Source organism: Amphiura filiformis, chromosome 7 (genome assembly GCF_039555335.1).
Source record: "Amphiura filiformis chromosome 7, Afil_fr2py, whole genome shotgun sequence".
Taxonomy (NCBI): Eukaryota; Metazoa; Echinodermata; class Ophiuroidea; order Amphilepidida; family Amphiuridae; genus Amphiura; species Amphiura filiformis.
In genome coordinates, this window is record NC_092634.1 from 21,914,813 (window position 1) to 21,934,122 (window position 19,310).

General features: G+C 38.1%; 2 protein-coding genes across 2 annotated transcripts; both read left to right on the forward strand.

Moving 5' to 3' along the window:
• Positions 1-578: 578 nt before the first annotated feature.
• Positions 579-10,567, forward strand: LOC140157711 (uncharacterized). The gene is made up of 4 exons (XM_072180953.1): positions 579-639; positions 6,030-6,170; positions 8,369-9,757; positions 9,828-10,567. Exons 1-4 carry the CDS (start codon positions 579-581, stop codon positions 10,565-10,567), a joined length of 2,331 nt encoding a protein of 776 aa, XP_072037054.1.
• A 6,825-nt stretch (positions 10,568-17,392) lies between these two features.
• Positions 17,393-18,604, forward strand: LOC140157712 (trace amine-associated receptor 8b-like). The gene has a single exon (XM_072180954.1). It carries the CDS (start codon positions 17,393-17,395, stop codon positions 18,602-18,604), a length of 1,212 nt encoding a protein of 403 aa, XP_072037055.1.
• The last annotated feature ends 706 nt before the right edge of the window (positions 18,605-19,310 follow it).

Here is a 19,310-nt window from a genome sequence, read left to right on the forward strand (position 1 = left end):
TATAGCGAACAGGGACACATTATACGGAACGCACCTTGGCTGGCGACATGGAGGAAAACAATGGATATGCATAATCAGCTTTATTGTTTTATACTTTCTAGGCATGTTACAACCTCTAGTCCCACATATTTTAGAAAGCAACTCCTAAGTATTAGTTATATTAATAAAAGTCATTTCTTTCTGACGAAACAAGTCTGAATACGACTTGAAACTATGGGCGACACAGATTTGGCTTTTTGAACACTTTATCGGAGAATGTGCCAAATGTGAATATTTCCTCCGTTCCCGCCGCCTTTTACATTGAGCCAGTTTAACGATCATGTGCTGTATTCACAATCTCGTGTGGAGAGAGAAAAGATGCTCACTCATTCAAATTGGTATAAGTTGTGGAAAATCGCATCTTGCCCAATAAGTATAAAAATACGTAGAATAAAATTGTCCACCTATCGGCTACTTTATTTTGGTAATCAAGTTTTAAGGGTCTTTAAGAAATTGCCTTTGTTTTATCTTGTTTGGACTGTAATGATACTTTTAGGGGGCAGTATACCAACTTACCCAATGTAAATCCCCATGCTACCATGAGTGATATAGCAGAACCAGCAACCCATGTCTGTATCCAGAGTTGCTCCCTCAACGCCGGTAAGATTGCACCAAACATTTTAATAGAGCCGATGGAAAAGAATTCTGAAAATGAAACCGCCACCAATACGATCCATGAATTGAAACTGTCTTTTCTTCCCATTGTACATAAGGAACAGAAGCGAGTAGAACAGAAGTGCTTGAGTGGTACTACTCTTCAATTATCATTTCAGTGTGGAACACCTTCTACATTAGGACAGGACATATTTATTTTCAAACGCTGTATAATCGTGTGATTATTCTGCTCAGCTGCATCAACTTTGAATGTGATAAAAGTATACAACTTTGCCCACAGCTGGGCTCAGAATCATTTTGGTTTTGTCATACATTAAATAATATTTTATTATATAAAGACTACTAGTTCCAATTTAGTTCCGAGTTTAATTTACTCAAATGGTTTAAAAAACGGAATATACATCACCATAGGGCTTAGGCTACCACAAAATTATTAAGAATATGAAATTGTATAACGATCACCAATACTCTATTCTAAATTTATATTTTGTTATATGTTTATTTATATAGTTATATACATACATCTTTCTTTCACACAAATATGGTAACAAAATCTATGCAAAATAATATTTGGAACAAATCACATTGGTGAATAATTTCCATAAATTCCATCCATATGTTTTTAACCCTCATAGTTCAAACAATAGGTAACGATGGATTTCGTCCATTCAGTTGCATTCGTAACTCTTACTTTATAGGAATTTTATGACCACAAAATGGCAGTAAAATATTTACAGACTGTGGCAATAAAAAAATATACATGGCAACAATGTTATATGCAATGGAACCAGTAACGCTATGCTCAATTAACAAAATCGTCCAGAAAACGAGTTGGGCCACTTCTGACATTTTCGCGCATATCAAGCTCACATTGCGTAAAATCGTCTTCCATGATTAGCAATTGCATTTTTGCTTTTCAGACAAAAATAAGGGGTCATGGTGTAAATGTGATATGCAGTGGAATATGTAACATCTTGGCTAACAGAAAAACTTTACTTGATATCTTTCCTAGGGCAGGTTCAAACGCTATGCCCTTTCATTTATGATAATCTTATTATAATCTCTCTCTCTCTGTGTCAGGTGGCGCTGTGTAGCGCTGCTGTGGTCTTCACAAGAGTACGCCATCTCACTCGATCCGATGCCAAGTGTGTTGCACCTTGCATTCCCTGGTTAGAAACCAGCTTCACGTCATTAGTCCAAGATGTTGGTGGACGTCCTCTTCCTCGTTTGCCTTCCATGGCCCCTTGCAAAATCTGTTTTTCTACACCTCCATGTTTCCTGACAATATGGCCAAAGTACTTCAGCTTTCTCTCCATTATGCCGCTTCTGATGGTTAGACTTGTACCAATCTTGTCAAGGATCCAGGAATTTGTTCTCCTGTCTTTCCATGTCACTCGTAGAAGCCTCCTGTAACACCACATCTCAAAAGCATCTACTCTTTTCCTATCATTCTTGGTCATAGCCCAAGACTCGCATCCATAAGTGGCAATGGAAAACACAGTTGCACGAAGTAGGCGTACCTTGAGGTCAATGGATAGGCCTCTGCTTTTCCATATGCTTGACATGCCCTGCACAGTTGTCCTTGCAATAGCCAGTCTTCTCTTAATTTCAGTTGTGCTGTCACCACTGTTGTTAATCATTGAACCCAGATATTCAAATTGCTTCACCTCCTCAATCTGTTGTCCATCTATCACAAACTCATCACTTTTGCTCTCTCTGTCTACAACCATTATTTTTGTCTTCTTTGTGTTCAGGAGAAGGTGTTTTTCTTCACTGGCCTCTTTGATGCGCTTCAAAAGATCAATCAGCTCTACTCTGCTGCTACAAATAAGAGTGGTATCATCGGCGTACCTCAGGTTAGTAATTCTTGTACCGCCAAACTTCACTCCACCTTCAAACCCCTCCAAAGCTGTTCTCATTATGTCTTCAGAGTAGATGTTAAATAGGTTTGGTGATAGCACACAGCCCTGTCGTAAGCCTCTTCCAATCTTGAACCAATCTGTGTCTCCACTACTTGTTCTGACTGCCGATTCTTGGTCTTCATATAAGCAGCTGATCAGATCCACAAGATGACTTGGAAAACCCATCTTTTTCATAGTTTCCCACATCTGAGGGTGGCTAACACAGTCAAAAGCTTTACTGTAATCTATGAAGCACATGTAAAGAGGAAGTCTATGCTCTCTGCATTTCTCAATCACATTCCTGATATTGACAATTTGGTCCCTAGTACCCCTTCCTTCACGAAATCCTGCCTGCTCATCAGATATTTCCTGCTCCATTTTGTTCTTCATTCTCTTGATGATGATCTTCAGAAGCACTTTACTTGCATGACAAATCAGGCTGATGGTCCGGTGATTGGCACACTCTTTCAAATTTCCCTTCTTTGGCAGTGGAATAAATACTGCCCTGCACCAGTCTCTCGGCCATTTCTTCTTTTTCCAGATGATACCACATAGACGCCACATTAGGTCTATCCCTTCTTTCCCAGTTGCCTTCCACAACTCAGAAGCTACATTATCAATGCCAGGTGTATTAGCATTTTTCATTTGTTCCATGGCAAGCTCAACTTCAGATCTCAATGGTGGAGGTTCTTCCTCACTCATTTCACACTGTACATACACCTTGTCATCTTGTGCCTCAAACAGCTGGGAACTATACTGAACCCATCGCCTTTTGATGTCTACACTTTCGGTAAGAGTGTTACCTTTCTCATCATTTATAACATCCATCCTGGGGGTCCACTTCTTGGTAAGTTCTTTGGCAATACCAAAAGCTATTTTTGAGTCACCCTTACATCTTTCCATTTCCACACACTTCCTTTCGATGTAGTTTCTTTTGTCCTTCTTAACACTTTTGGAGACCTCTTTGTTTAAGCGTGCCCATTCTTCCTTTCCTCCATCTGCCTTTGCTCTCTTCCTGTCATCAGCTAGGTTTAAGGTCTGCTGAGAGAGATCCACGGCTGTTTCCGTTTCATCTTTCTAGGGATGTACTTCTTTGCTGTGCTCTGGACTGCTTCTTTCATGTCTTCCCACAATTCATTTGGGGTCTGCTCCTCTTCATTAACTTTCAGTAACTCATCAAACCTGTTCTTCACATCTACTGAATATTGAGTGGGAATGTTGTCAACATCATACCTGGTAGGTGGTGTATTGTCTCTCTTAGCTCTCAGTTTTAGTTTTACTTTGGCTACAAGTAGCTGATGGTCACTACCACAGTCAGCGCCTGGTCGTGTCCTGACATTTTGGAGTGATGTTCTCCACCTCTTCCTGACCATGATGTAATCGATCTGGTTTCTTGTTCTATCTCCTGGGCTCATCCAAGTCCACAGTCTCCGTGGATGATGCTGAAATAACGTGTTCCCAATGACTAGGTTATTAGCTTCACAAAATTCCTCTAGTCTGTCTCCACGTTCATTTCTGATCCCAAGTCCATATTGGCCTATACACCCAGTTTTCTCCTTCATTTTGCCAATCTTAGCATTCCAATCCCCCAGTACGATGAGTAAGTGTAATAAAAGCGATTATATTATTCATCATCTGATCGCAAACAGCATTTGTAACAGCTGCAGCACATACAAGCAGTCGTCTGGCCGCTCTTAATAAGTCGTATAGCAGTTTTACGAAAAGAAACATTCATAAAAAGATAAATACAAACATTGCACCAGCTGTTACAAAGCGCCAACCATTGCACTAAGAACTCCACCCACCCTGGAGGACTCTGCATTCTGATTGTATTGATGAGTGTAGTACATACATATGGCATCCAGGTTATTGTAAATACTATTGTCACGGTGCAAAACATTAAGAGAGCTTTCCATTCTCTCATAGATCGCCTACATCTGTTGGTAATGCTTGAAAGGGAGGCTCTTCCACTAAGAGAAAGTCTATCGCTGATCTTCCAATTAGGGGTGGCCTTCTATCAGGTGTAGATACGGAGGACAGATGAGTAATATTCATTGTTTGGTCATCAGTGACTGTCGGTAGCTGTTCGTTTGAAAAAGATACCGAATTGTCTACGCTACATCGTGGCGACAAAGTTTGAACCGCATTCATCGCGCCGATTTGCTTAGCGTGTTGACGACTTATACATAATAATTTGGAGTATGTACATACCATTACCAACATTGGGATGAAATACAAAAAGACAACCAACACTGTTACTTTTATTAAGTATTTTTCATCTTCCATTAGAGCTATGCAAAGAGCTGATGTTTTGCCATATTCCACTTCTATATTGATAGAACACAGTGTGATGATGACAAATGATAAAATCCACATTATTACAATCACGATTAAAGCTCGTGTTTTGGATACTAATGTTACATGATGAAGAGGCTTCGTGACCGCCAAACAACGATCTATCGTGAGCAAACACAAAGACATAACAGAACATACACAGAAAGAAATAGAAAATGTACAACTCATTTTACAAATTACTTGTCCGTAAGGCCACCTGTCTAAAATCGCGGGAACTATAGAAAGTGCTCCAATGAATCCAACAGATATATCTGCAACAGCTAAGGACATCATAAATACCTTTGTGCCTCCATGAAGCTCGGGTGTATGTTGCAAAACTTGAATGCAAAGAAAATTTCCGCATATGGTGAAAATCGAGTAGAAAATGACGAAGATTATGCGCAGCACATAAACCGTCAGATGCACTCTGTCATTATCTCCAAGTTCTTCTGAACGATAATTAAAATTCTTATCCATTTTGTTCTGTTGTGAAATATGTGATGATCTATGCACAACTCCGTGGGAGAAATTTACATAGCGAAGCTCGTCATGAAACCCAAGACACTGGTCACTTAGATACGCAGAATATCAGAATTATATACCAAACCTTATAAGACCGTTGCAGCCTGGTCAATATTCAGAGCAATCGTAAAAGCTACCTCTGTCCAATAGGTACTCGTATTGTAGTTGATCGAGTTAGTCTTGATAGCGTTACTTGCTTTGTTTTGGGGCAGCATTGAAGTGATGTTTGTTCTACATATTACAAGTGTGTTATGGCATAAGCTTATCCGTCACGTAATAGTCATTCATCATTTGACTATAGAGTGTTTGCTTTCAAGACACACTTGTATTGTAGCATTCCATAATAATTATGTAACGCGGAATGGATGACTTCACAGTGTAGTCCGGCCATGATGGTTTTGCTATTTAAAGTATTTTGTTTTTGCCGATTTCTACTCTTTGGGTCGTACAAAATAATATTCACTGGTTTGTCCCATTTTATACTGCTTTGGATCTATATCCCAAAACCTCGGTTTTTTTACCATCTCAAGGGTGCTAATACAACTTTAAAAGTGCAGATGGTATAGGACCATCAAGTTTGAAACAAAATTGCATTTGCTTACATTTCTTTGATTTCAGATACAGGTAGTTTCCTTGGCCCAATTGTCAAGATCGTGAGCGTCTTCTGTGATCTGACTCTGAGCATCGTCTTTGGAGATCTTGTTTTATCAGCAATCAGATCATCAACATACTTCCATCGGCTCTATTTGGAAGAAGTAGGTCGGTTACAACTTCATTCTCGACCCTGTCTACATGTAGTAAACCAGGCTCTTCAGGATTCTTTCTGTCAGTTTCCAACAGCTCCATTAGTTCTGTTGCTGACAGTAGAAACAACAATATGACTTGCTTTTATTTGAATACTCCTTGTACCAAGAATTAAGCAATACGATCAGAAGAATCCCCCAGACTGCCGTCTTATCGATCAATATCACACTGAATGTCATCAGGAACACAGTCTTGTCGAGAAGACCCTCGAACAACTTTGGCAATTCAGGTTTGAGGCGATAGGTCTCATAATTGAGATCACAGGAAGTCTGTATTGACATCTTTCAACATTTTCTTCCTTAAGAAAACTTTTGAATATCGCAGCTATTGGATTACTGAATTCACAGACAAATTCTTTATTGTTCGATACATGTATTTATTTTGATTGCAGCTGTAATCTTTTATGAGTTGGTGATACATTGGGAAAGCTTCCATCAGAGGTGGCTCTTTTGCGGTAATTATGCTCTTATGTACTCTGGGTTACTGATGTAAAAGAATCATTGATGGCTTTGGCAATTGCCAATGCCATCATCAGTTCCTTCCGTCAATTCTGTGCGACCAAAGGAATATTGGGCTATTCCAGAAAATAAGTGCACACCCCCTATAGAGAAGTAAATTTTCAATCAAAGAAATGTCCGGATTTCCAAGTTTGCTTTCTGAAAACGACTGGATTTCCAGTTGCCAATGTTACTGGAAAAAGCTTGGAAATCCAATCAAATAAAGGAAAAATCACGGAAATGTTGAAAATGAGCTCTCATAGTGAGGATTTCTGATTTTAAACTATTTTTCTGCCGGATTTTTTTGCTTTTGGACACTTTAAAAGTCTGGATTTCCAACAGTCACGACTGGACAAAAAGTCCGGATATCCGAACTCCTCTATAGGGGGTGTGCATCTATTTTCTGGAATAGCCCAATTTATGGGGTAGCTTTTGTTGACAAAAAAATTGATCAGTTTTGAATTTTTAAACTTTGATCTGGGAATTCACCAATTGTGCAAGGGTAATAATTTTACACCCACCGGAATCTTACTTTGTACCAAAGTGCAATAATCAGCAAACTTTTAACTGGCAAAACCATTGAAACTTGCTTTGTTGCCGGACTATAATAATTACAGAGGTAGATTATTTTTTATGTTTTTAGAGCATGCGTCCAAAAATGTAGCCTGCATGCCATTTTCAATGTACTAACCCATAAAATACCCGTATTAGATGAATACGTATTGCATCCAAATAAATATCCTCAAAGGTACCCCGTCGACGGAGTCTGGCTGTGTAAGAGCGGTTATTTACCTAGCTGATTCAGTTGAAGTGACGGGTTCCTGCCTTAAGTATTTCATATGATAGATGACACTTCAATCCATTTACACGATATTGCGTGCAAGATTAATGGATTGCAAATATAACCTTTTAAACGAAACAAATATGGACTTCTTTACCTTCTATGGACTTCTTTTACCTTTTACAAATTGCATGTTCATGTTGAATGAATTTGAGTGCTATATTCTATCATATATCATGGTGGCGCTCTTTAGCTGCAGCCGGTCGTATTATATTCGGTTCCCGATTCAACATTTATTTTCACTCAATTCTTCGTCTGTTTGTGTTGTTTTCGTGCAATGAATATACTTCATCAACTTTTCCGGAGCAGTTATTCCATAAACTAAAAGCTGAACCATTGCAGGTGTGTACTTTGGTGACAATCATTCCTTGTCATTCTGACCTGTCAGAATTCTTCACCTTTGCATCGCTATATCATGTACGCCTATTAACACATCATTGTATATAAGGTTGACATTACTATTTCCAGTCAACACGAGCGCCACCGCCCAAGTGTCACGAATGTCAGCCCTGTGCAAAATGACTGTTTAATTTGCCTAAGCTAAGACGGTGAACATACAGAAACTTCATCAATCTGTAGGCCTGCTACTCGACTTGTTTTCTGTAAACATGGAGAGAATTTCGTATTCCTCGTGTGCCCTCAAAACTTGAACAGTGACCTCCTGATCCCATCACAAGATCTTAAAATCAAACTTGATGAGCTTCAACGCTATAAAAGAACTAAACGCCGTGGTTGCCGTGCGGGAAAATTTCTGCAGAGAAAAATTCAGGTCATCGTGAACCCTAATCATAATGCCCATCATCAATTTCCTGCAGCCCCTCAGAAAGGTGCTAATTTGTCCAATCTGAGGCAATTACCTCAAACCCCATCTCGTGGAATCCCACATGAACGCCCAAGAAGTGACTTTCCCACCTTTACGCTAACAAACGCTCAGTCAATAGTAAATAAATTTGACGAATTTGAACTCTTATTAGATCAGGAACACATAGATGTTGGCGTTGTCACCGAATCATGGTTTCACAAAGACCTTCCTGACACCATGCTATCAATTGAAGGCTACGAACTTTTTACTAAATCTCGCAACCAAAAAAGGGGTGGCGGTGTGGCAATTTACGTCAAATCCAATATTGCTGCCAGTAAGATCCAGGAAATTGCTGTCCCAGATGAACTAGAGTGCTTATGGGTCCTATTAAAACCCAAACGACTCCCCAGAGATGTCTCTGTCATCGCTGTGTGTGGCGTCTATATTCCACGCGACTCGCCTCATCGGGATCTTCTCGATCAACATCTGCTGGAATCCATGGATTTTCTTCATACCAAATATCCCGAAATAGGATTCACAATAATGGGGGACTTTAACAGAATGAATGTGAACAATGTTCTTAAGAACTGTAACCTCAAGCAACTAGTTACATTTCCAACTCGTGGTGAAGCCACACTAGATCTTATCATGACCAATATTAGCTCACATTTCAAAGATCCCATACCAGTTTCGGCATTAGGAAAGAGTGATCATATTTGTATTATTTGGAGACCAACAGTGCTTCACATTGCCAAACATTGCAATGACAAAAGGACTCATCGTCCTATGAAAGACTCCCAGATCAGAGAATTTGGATTATGGATCCAAGGTCATGACTGGTCCAATGTTCTTACTGCTAGTACCACACAGCTGAAAGCAAATGCACTCTACCGGTCTCTGCATGATGCTATTGATTCACACTTTCCTCTTGCCACACTCAAAGTCCATAGCAATAATAAACCATGGATGACTCAGAAAATCAAGTCGCTTGTAAAAGATCGTCAGAAAGCATTTGCAGCACATGATGTAGAGCGTTATAAAATGTTACGCAATAAGGTCCAGCGTGCAATTAAGAAATCTAAGGTTGATTATTATGCAAATAGAGTAAGAAATCTTCAAGCCACTGAGCCACGGAAGTGGCACCAACAAATAAGATCAATGACCAGGAACACCAAATCTGAGCTCAGTATTCCTATTTCAGGGGTAAGTGATGATGATCATGGTACAATTGCCAACACAATTAACGACCAATTTGTTAGCATCTCGTCTAACATACCTCCGCTGGATCTTGGATCTCTTGAGGCCTACCTACCGGCCCCGGATCAATCACCATCACTCTACCCTTGGGATGTTTATGCTGAGCTCAAAAAGGTCAAGTCTACCAAAGCCAGTGGACCAGATGGTATCTCTCCCAAATTAATTAAGGAATTTGCATATGAATTGAGTGTCCCCTTGACTAATATTCTGAACAGCTCTTACGCTGAAGGTGTTGTGCCCACTCAATGGAAAAAGAGCCATAGTGGTTCCAATCCCCAAATCAAAGCCTCCTAGGGCTGACAAACTCAGGCCCATTTCTTTAACAGACTGTTTTTCCAAAATCAGTGAAGGGTTTATCACTGACTGGGTGCTGGAGGATATTCAGGAAAAGATTGACCCCCAACAGTATGGTAATATTAAGGGCATATCCACATCGCACTATTTGGTCAGCCTTCTTCACTCAATTCACCAAGGTGCTGACAAAGTCAACAACATTGGAACGGTGGTTCTGACGGACTTCTCAAAGGCGTTCGATATGATTGACCACAATATCCTCATTAGTAAGTTTATCCGCCTTGGAGTCCGCAGATCCATCGTTCCATGGTTGTGTGACTTTGTCAGTAACCGTGTCCAATGTGTGCGCTATAACCAAACTCTCTCTGAGTATAGGGTCCTCAATGGAGCTCTTCCCCAGGGAACTAAACTTGGTCCCATTGGATTTCAAGTGGTGATTAATGATGCAGCCCAAAACATGGAGTCTGATATCAAATGTTGGAAGTACGTGGATGACTTGACACTTGCAGAGAATCGCTCACATCCACAACCAAGCAAGCTTCAGGAAGAACTGACTAAGTTCAATGACTGGACTAACACCAACAAGCTTAGCTTAAATCCTCCAAGTGTCAAGCCATCCAGATCTGCTTCAAAACAGACCCTCCTGCTCATTCTAATTTAAATATTTCTGGCATCCCCCTGAATTTTGTCGATGAAGCAAAAATCTTAGGCGTGTGGATCCAAAATGATCTCCGTTGGAACAAGAACATCTCTCAGATCACATCTAAAGCAAACCAAAAATTATACATGCTGCGCATGCTGAAAAAATTTGGCTTTAATGAAGATGAGTTGATCACCGTATACAAAGGCTACATTCGCCCTCTTTTAGAATATGCTGATGTAGCCTGGCACTCCTCACTCTCTGCTGGTCAGAGTAGTGCCCTGGAAAGGCTACAACGTCGTGCATGCAGGATTACGCTGGGCCAAAATTTCACCTCCTATGCTGAGGCCTTGCGGACTTGCGAGCTTGAATCCCTGTTTGATAGGAGAGAGAACCATTGCCGCAGGTTTGCCGAAGGGCTTGCCAACTCATCGCGTACCAATGATCTTCTCCCCCTACCAGACAGGCGTGTCATGCTCGCAATCTCCGCAATGCGCATCACTATTCCCAGCTGCGTTTCAGAACATCTCGCTTCAAAAACAGCCCCATCCCTATTTTGTTGATGCATTAAACAAGTAGGGCGCCGTTTATTCAGGTTTTCCTGCATGCACGCACATTTTATATTTATTGTGCAATAATAGTGTGAATTTATAGTATTTACTTGTGTCTGCCATTTTATGTTATTTTATATACTTTTTTCATATTTATATCAATTTTAATGAATGCTTTGCTTTTACTCTGTACATTGACATGTAATTTGACCTTCGGGTCACAATATGATGGTTTTAATAAATATACTTATGTTATTTAAGAATACAACTGGACTGATGATGAAATTAAAATTTATTTAAATGGGTTTAGGGCTTGAAATGAACAGAAGCAAGGAGCAAATTTACCTTACCTTACCTATCCTCTTCGGGCCCTGTGGCCCATAAGGCTGCAAGTCTCCTCCTCCAGCTGTCCCTTTCTCTAGCTACTGGCTTGGCTTCACTCCATGACCTCCACCGTAATCTCTTCCTTTCTTTTTTTCCACTGTCCGCCTCCATGTTGTCTTAGGGCGACCAAATTTCCTTCTGCCTTCTGGAGCCCAGGAAAGTGCTGTCATGCAGTGGCTATTATCTTCCATCCTTAGCACATGGCCAATCCATTTCCACCTCCTTCTTTTTACTTCTTCACTTGTCCTGTTCATTTTGGTTTTCTTTAGTAAGTCATTGTTTGAAATTTTACTCCTGCTAAAAGGCAAAATGCCCCTGGTTCTGAAACAGAACTGTGTGTATTTGTATAGACCAGGGGCAATATTTACACAAAACACCCAAAATTGCTCCTGGATATTAAATCCTTATTTCAAGCCCTGAATGGGTTAGCAGCTGATAACAGTGATTTGCTGAACCCTTACACCCCAGAATTCATCAAAATCCAGATATTTGGAACTAGCATAGATATACATACATACATACATATACGAATTTTTTATTCAATAATGAACAAATACACTTGGGCCACCAAAGCGGCATTATAAATCATTACATGAATAAATATCCAGTATGATCAAGGCGCCATACAAAATACAACAAATAATACCACATGAAATATAATACAAAGCAAAAATACAAATTCAGATTAAAACAAATGAGTTTTCAAGAGTTTTTTGAAAACTGCAATTGAACCGGCATTTCTTACATGCTGCGGAAGTGAGTTCCAAAGTGATGGGCCTGCAACAGAGAAGGCTTGTTCACCTATACATTTCTTACTAAATGGTATTGCAAGAAGAGTCAGTCTGTTGCAGATGTGCTACTGAATGACAACTGGCAAACATGAAAGCTAAATGAAGATAAATAAAAGCCGCTGCAATACTCGATTGCATCTTCGCGGCATGTGAGCGCTTCACTGTACCCACTCGAAGAATTGAAGCAGATCTAATTTTGTACTTTATACTTCCGTATTTGTTACTTCCATAGCTCCCAGCTGAATATGAAACTACACCCCTTTCACTATATAATGGTATTAGTACGCAACTTCACGGTCATACTGGATCTTCAATGCTCACTATCTTCTACTTACATGTTAGTCTCTTTCTTAGCCCTGCAAGCTTAAATCGTTTAAATCATTAGTCATAAATCCCTACCCTTCTTTGTATCCATACAAAAAAAAAGCCAAAAAAAAAAAAAAAAAAAAAAAAAAAAAAAAAAAGAAAAAGAAAAGAAAAGCGCAGTGATTTATAGTAAGGCACTACGCCTAGACTTTGACCCACAAGCCTCAGCACACTTTACAGGTTGTTGCTGACCACTACGGCCCCACATCATTCCATAAACCATTTAACAACAATTCAGGAACTTTGCTGCTTCAACAGCGCACACCCTAGATATTCCAGAAATAACCTTTTGTACGGGTTGCAACGAAACAAATATATAGCAGTAAGTTCCTTGTCCAGGGAATTTCAAGCTAACTCAATTTTTCCACGGGAGCGTATTAGGCACCGTCAGGGTTCGAACCCGCAATGTCTCGCACCATAGTCGAACGCCTTATCGATTGAGCTAACTTGACTGTTGACAAACCAGTAAAATAACTGAAAACCTTAAGCAATCAGTGCCTGCACAATCAGTAGGTTTCAGAAGTTCAGGATGCCAGATGATGACCCTGCAGCCGTTTAGATGCCTTACGCGTCCAGATCCATAACAAACGGGCTTTATACAGTAGTCATATAACAAAATACAGTAGTCATATAACAAAATGGCTGCAATGACAAAATTGGCACATTCCGAGATTTTGACGGTTTATTTGGACGCTTGCTTGAAAAAGCAGCGTTAATTTAAGTATCACAGGTTAAATGCCTATCTTTCCCGACTTCGTTAAAGAAAACAAAATTAAAAAATTTATCATTGAATAATTATAATAAATTAACCAAATGTACTATTTTAGCAATTTCGGCCAATCTGCAGACAAATTAAAGCTGAAAAAATTACTATGTTCAGCTAATTAATATGCAAAATTGATGCCAGTGGAAAACCGTACATGATATCAGGGTGCGGGTTTTTTTGCACACATATGTATACGAAGTTCTTTCAATTGATAACAAAAAACACACAAAAAGTAATTAATTATGCAAATTAGCTAATTACAGCTAATTATGTATTCATGATATTATTATGTAAATTAGGCATGAGTAATTTTGGTGTTTTTTAATATTTAATGAAAGTCTATTCATTCACCATAAATTTGTCAAGTATGAACCTGCTATGATGTTGAATAAAGAAACTGCAGTTAATTACTTAAAAATAATACAAAAAATACAAAGTTTGACATTTTGATGGTGTCTGGAATAGAATTTTCTTTTTTACTGTCAACATGGTATGTGTCACCATTACTCAAAGCCAAATCCGAAAGGTAAAAATAAAAATTCATTTGCAATGAGACTTAAAATTAACATTTTGTTATCTGGATTAACGTAGGAGGGCAAATGGTAAAAGGAACTGCCATTTCACTCTAGCGCGTATACAAAACTAGTATGGCCTTGGACACACACAATGGCTTAAAGCTATTGTGGTTTGGAAAACTACTCCCTGTGGAATATCTTTGATAATATTATGTTTTAACTAGTGTTCCTCAAGTGCTTCATTCAATGTAGACGGAAATAATTTACATGCTAAGAAAGATTAGTATTTTAGCTAAATGGTGGTAGATCAGACTATTTCAATAGGCCTATATTTACTGATTTATGAGCGATCGTCAAAAAATCCATTAAACAGGCAGTAATTCTTGAACAAAGCAAAATTTAATTTTGTCGGATTCAATGGTAGCTTCAGAAAGGTTTCACATACCATATATTAAAATTTCAAACAATTGGGATAAATGGAACATACTAAGGAAATTCATTTTTGACATTGATGTTTTCCTAAAATCAGCCGACTTTGATGCGCGCGCTTTTTAATTCACTGTTATGCTTGCATGCACAGTGTGGCAGAATTATTGCGCAGCCACTGTGACATACCTAATATTAGTCTTCTTAATATTATGTTAACTCCATTGGATGTTAATGTTATTAAATGCATTGATACCTAGCAAAGAAGCTGTTGTTCTGTGAGTATAAAGTACCTCCCTTCTGTCCTTGGCACTTATGTATATTTACATGCATGCTTTCATTTTCATTGGCTTGACTATTCCCCATAATAGTCCGGTGTAGTTTTGACCTGTGCCAATGGCAGAAGCCTAGTGCTTGTACCATCTTACTCCCTTACTCCCTTTTGGTTATTAACCCCAAAACATGATCATCTCATCTACCGAATTTGTATCTCTTGTATTACTTTAGCATTTTTTTGTATGTAATACTGTCTGTTATATATACTGTTACCAGACTTTCTATCAGTTATTTGTGTCAAAATATGTATAAAATCAAACTTCATCTGACAGACTGACAGTATGGTGTTAATTCAGGTAAAACTGAATATGACACCACACATGCAAGCATCATCAATGGTTTTCATCAATGATCATGATGCAGTCATGTCTACAGTAGAATTCATCTCGACCTTTGCAGGACTTAAACCCCATTAAAAGCTATTAAACCAAGATAACACTCATTGAAGCAGCTCAACTGATTAAATCAGATCTTCTCTGGTTGTGTACAAGTGTCTGTTTTCAATGTGCGACATCGCAATAAAGCTGGTATTACAGCTTCAGTTGGGTAACCGATTATAAAGGAAACGAAAGGAAACAATGGTATGTGTACCATTGTTCACGAAATGACACAAAGACCTGCTTTTTGTTAACCAGCATTCTTCAAAATGAGCAACATAATGATTGTTGACTTAACACAGTTTGGAAATAATTTCTTCATATTTTTGGTGTTATCTGTCGTTTACATATCCTTCCTAAAACACAAAAGTGCGACCCTCTCCAAACATCTAAATTAGCTAAAAATTTAGGACATGTTACAAAACTTTATTTTCTAGAACCTATTTAGAATAATTTAAATGTAGCTTTTACCGTTTTTTGTGGCATCCTTCAGAAGTGAGCGGTCCGATACCAATATTTTCGGTCAAATCTCCATTCAATTAACACGGGGAGTTGGCTAGCTATGCCTTGCCCTCACTCATATTTTACAAAAGTGCGACCATTTCTGAACATCTAACCTAGCTGTAATTTTAGGTCATGTTAGAGAAATATATTTGCTAGAAGTTTTGGAGAATAAATAAAATATTGGCTGGTTATTTTTCACACAGTGATGTTAACTAGGCAAGTGTCCATTCTCCCAACATACATCATTTGTTGAGGTCACACGTCAATGGTGAGTGCACTGTGTATTGTGTATAGGAAAACGGACAGTAACTGCAGTATGTTGCACTCATTAAACTTTTGTTGATTGAACTGAACTGTACTATAAATAGTATTCATTCTATTTTATACCGTGTTCTGAGTTCTGCATTTATCCCATGTAAGGACAACTGCCTCTCATTGTCGTTTAGCAGTGTCCTCATCCTCCATTGTATGTACATTCAAAAACAGTGTAGCTATTTACAAGTAATTAGACATAACTTATTTATAACTATTGTTTCAATACCATCATTACCATGTCATTATTATCATATACCATAATATATACTATAATAGTATGTTTGTTTATTATATCTTATTCTCAGTATACTTTGCATATAATATTTATTTAATATGTATAGGCCCTAACATCTGCAATTACATGCATGTTGCATAGTATAATTTGTGCTATACAGATTAGTATATATTTTTGTATTACACTGTATTTATATGCTTATATTTATATTTATATTTATATTGAACATGCATTGTTGGATGAATAAATTTGATTGATTGATTGATATCTCATTAGAGAAATGAGTTTGTATTTGTAATTTGATATTGTATTAAAGGAGGATTTCGTGATCCTAGCATCCTCTTTTTATGACATTTTTCAGTACATATCCACAGTTGATTCCGATTTTGCGTTTGCGAGTTATGCATGATTATGTGTATTACACTGCTCCATAGACAATGTGTTGTAATTTCGTTCTGGTGCACCAGAACGAAATTCAAATTTCACGATATCTTTGCAAAACGAATTAATCTGCAAGAAATATTTTGTACATAAACATTATGTAGCCAGAGGTTTTCAGTGATATAAAAATCTCAATTTTTGAGAAAAGTGGGGGGATGAGGCTGTGGATTACGAAATGCCCCTTTAATATATATGAAAATTACATAGTTAAAACGTTATACATTAATAATGTGTTAGTATGTAATCGTCATGCAATAGTACATAAAATATAAGATGAATTAAGTTGGATGATAATACTGCATGTACCTTGAAATTCTCGAATTGCCCAAGGGTGACAATTTTACACCGACCCGAATATTATTTGTACCACCCAACCAAAAAGTAAAAATCGGCAAAAACAAATCACTTTAACTAGCAAAACCATAATGGCCCGACTATTACCATGAAGTAATCCACTCCGCGTTACACCTACATTTATGGAATGCTATAAATCAAGTGTGCCTTGAAAGCAAACACTCCAAGTCAAATGATGAATGACTGTATACGTGATGGATACGCTTATGCCATTATATACTTGTAATATGTAAAACCAACATCACTTCAGTACTGCCCAAAAACAAAGCAAGTAACTGTAGCAAAATCCACTACAATACGAGTACCTATTGGACAGAGGTAGCTTTTACGATTGCTCTGGATATTGACCAGGCTGCAACGGTTTAAGGTTTGCAATATTCTGGTATTCTGCATTTCAGTGTCTTGGGCTTCATAATGAGCTTCACTGTGTAAATTTTTCCCACGGAGTTGTGTATGCATCATCACATATTTCTCAACAGAACAAAATGGAAAAGAATTTTAACTATCGTTCTGAACATAATGACACACAAGATCTTGGAGATAATGACAGAGTGCAGCTGACAGTTTATGTGCTACGGATAATCTTCGTCATTTTCTACTCGATTTTCACCATATGCGGCAACTTTCTTTGCATTCGAGTTTTGCAACATACACCCGAGCTTCATGAAGGCACAAAGGTCCTTATGATGTCCTTAGCTGTTGCGGATTTGTCTGTTGGTTTTATTGGAGCACTTTCTATAGTTCCTGCGATTTTGGACAGGTGGCCTTACGGACAAGTAATTTGTAAAATGAGTTGTACATTTTCTATTTCTTTCTGTGTATGTTCTGTTATGTCTTTGTGTTTGCTCACGATAGATCGTTGTTTAGCGGTCACGAAGCCTCTTCATCATGTTACATTAGTATCCAAAACGCGAGCTTTAATCGTGATCGTAATAATGTGGATTTTATCATTTGTTATCATCACGCTGTGTTCAATCGATACAAAAGTGGAATATGACAAAACATCAGCTCTTTGCATAGCTCTAATGGAAGATGAAAAATACTTAATAAAAGTAACAATGTTGGTTGTCTTTTTGTATTTCATCCCAATGTTGGTAATGGTATGTACGTACTCGAAATTATTATGCATAAGTCGTCAACACGTTAAGCAAATCGGTGCGATGGATGCTTTCCAAACTATGTCGCCACGATGTAGCGTAGACAATTCGGTATCTTTTTCAAACGAACAGCTACCGACAGTGACTGATGACCAAGCAATGAATATAACTCATCTTTCCTCCCTATCTGCACCTGGTAGACATGGTAGAAGGCCACCCCTAATTGGAAGATCATCTCTAAGCGATAGACTTTCTCTTAGTGGAAGAGCCTCCCTTTCAAGCATTACCAACAGATGTAGGCGATCTATGAGAGAATGGAAAGCTCTTTTAATGTTTTGCACCGTGACAATAGTATTTACAATAACCTGGATGCCATATGTATGTACTACACTCATCAATACAATCAGAATGCAGCGTCCTCCAGAGTGGTTGGAGTTCTTAGTGCAATGGTTGGCGCTTTGTAATAGCTGGTGCAATGTCTGTATTTATCTTTTCATAAATGTTTCCTTTCGTAAAACTGCTATACGACTTATTAAGAGCGGCCAGACGACTGCTTGTATGTGCTGCTACAAATGCTGTTTGCGATCAAATGATGAATAATATAATCGCTTTTATTTTAATAAGAATATCATAAATCATTTCATACTAACGTTCCAGTAAAGACTCGAACTTTTTTGTAACCCTGGGTGCCATATTTGTGACGTGTCATGTCAAAAGGAGACACTTTTGGGCAGGATCGTAAATGGAGAAATATCCAAAAATCTGCCCGAGGGTGACTTTTCACAATTTTGGTTTGTTGCGAATTTGTGATGTTATTGATGTTTAAAATATTGTCCGAGAGTTTCAGACTGGAATATAACTGGCATCTTGTACTTTTTTAGACATTTTCAAGGTAATTCCTACTCTCAACATTGTCAATAATATTTTTAAAGGCCGATATCTCAATTTACAATTTTATAATACCAAAACTTTTGAACTCAATATCTTCGATTAGGAATGTCCGATTTCATTGGGGAAAACGGTGTTGTGGAGCAAAATATCTCTATATTTAAGATAGGTTAAAACCTCAAAATTGATAACCTGCCCAAAAGTGTCTCCTTTTGACATGACACGTCACATTTTGTATTACCCCATAAATAACACTGTTTCATTATTGATACGTACAATGAAATGTTAGTTTATATACTGTTTTGTGACCGTTAAAATAATACCACAAATAACTCTTTTAGATAAACTCTTTTACATATAACCAATAAAATGTAAAAACTTTCAACGGAAACTGATGGCAAATAAATAAATATTTACC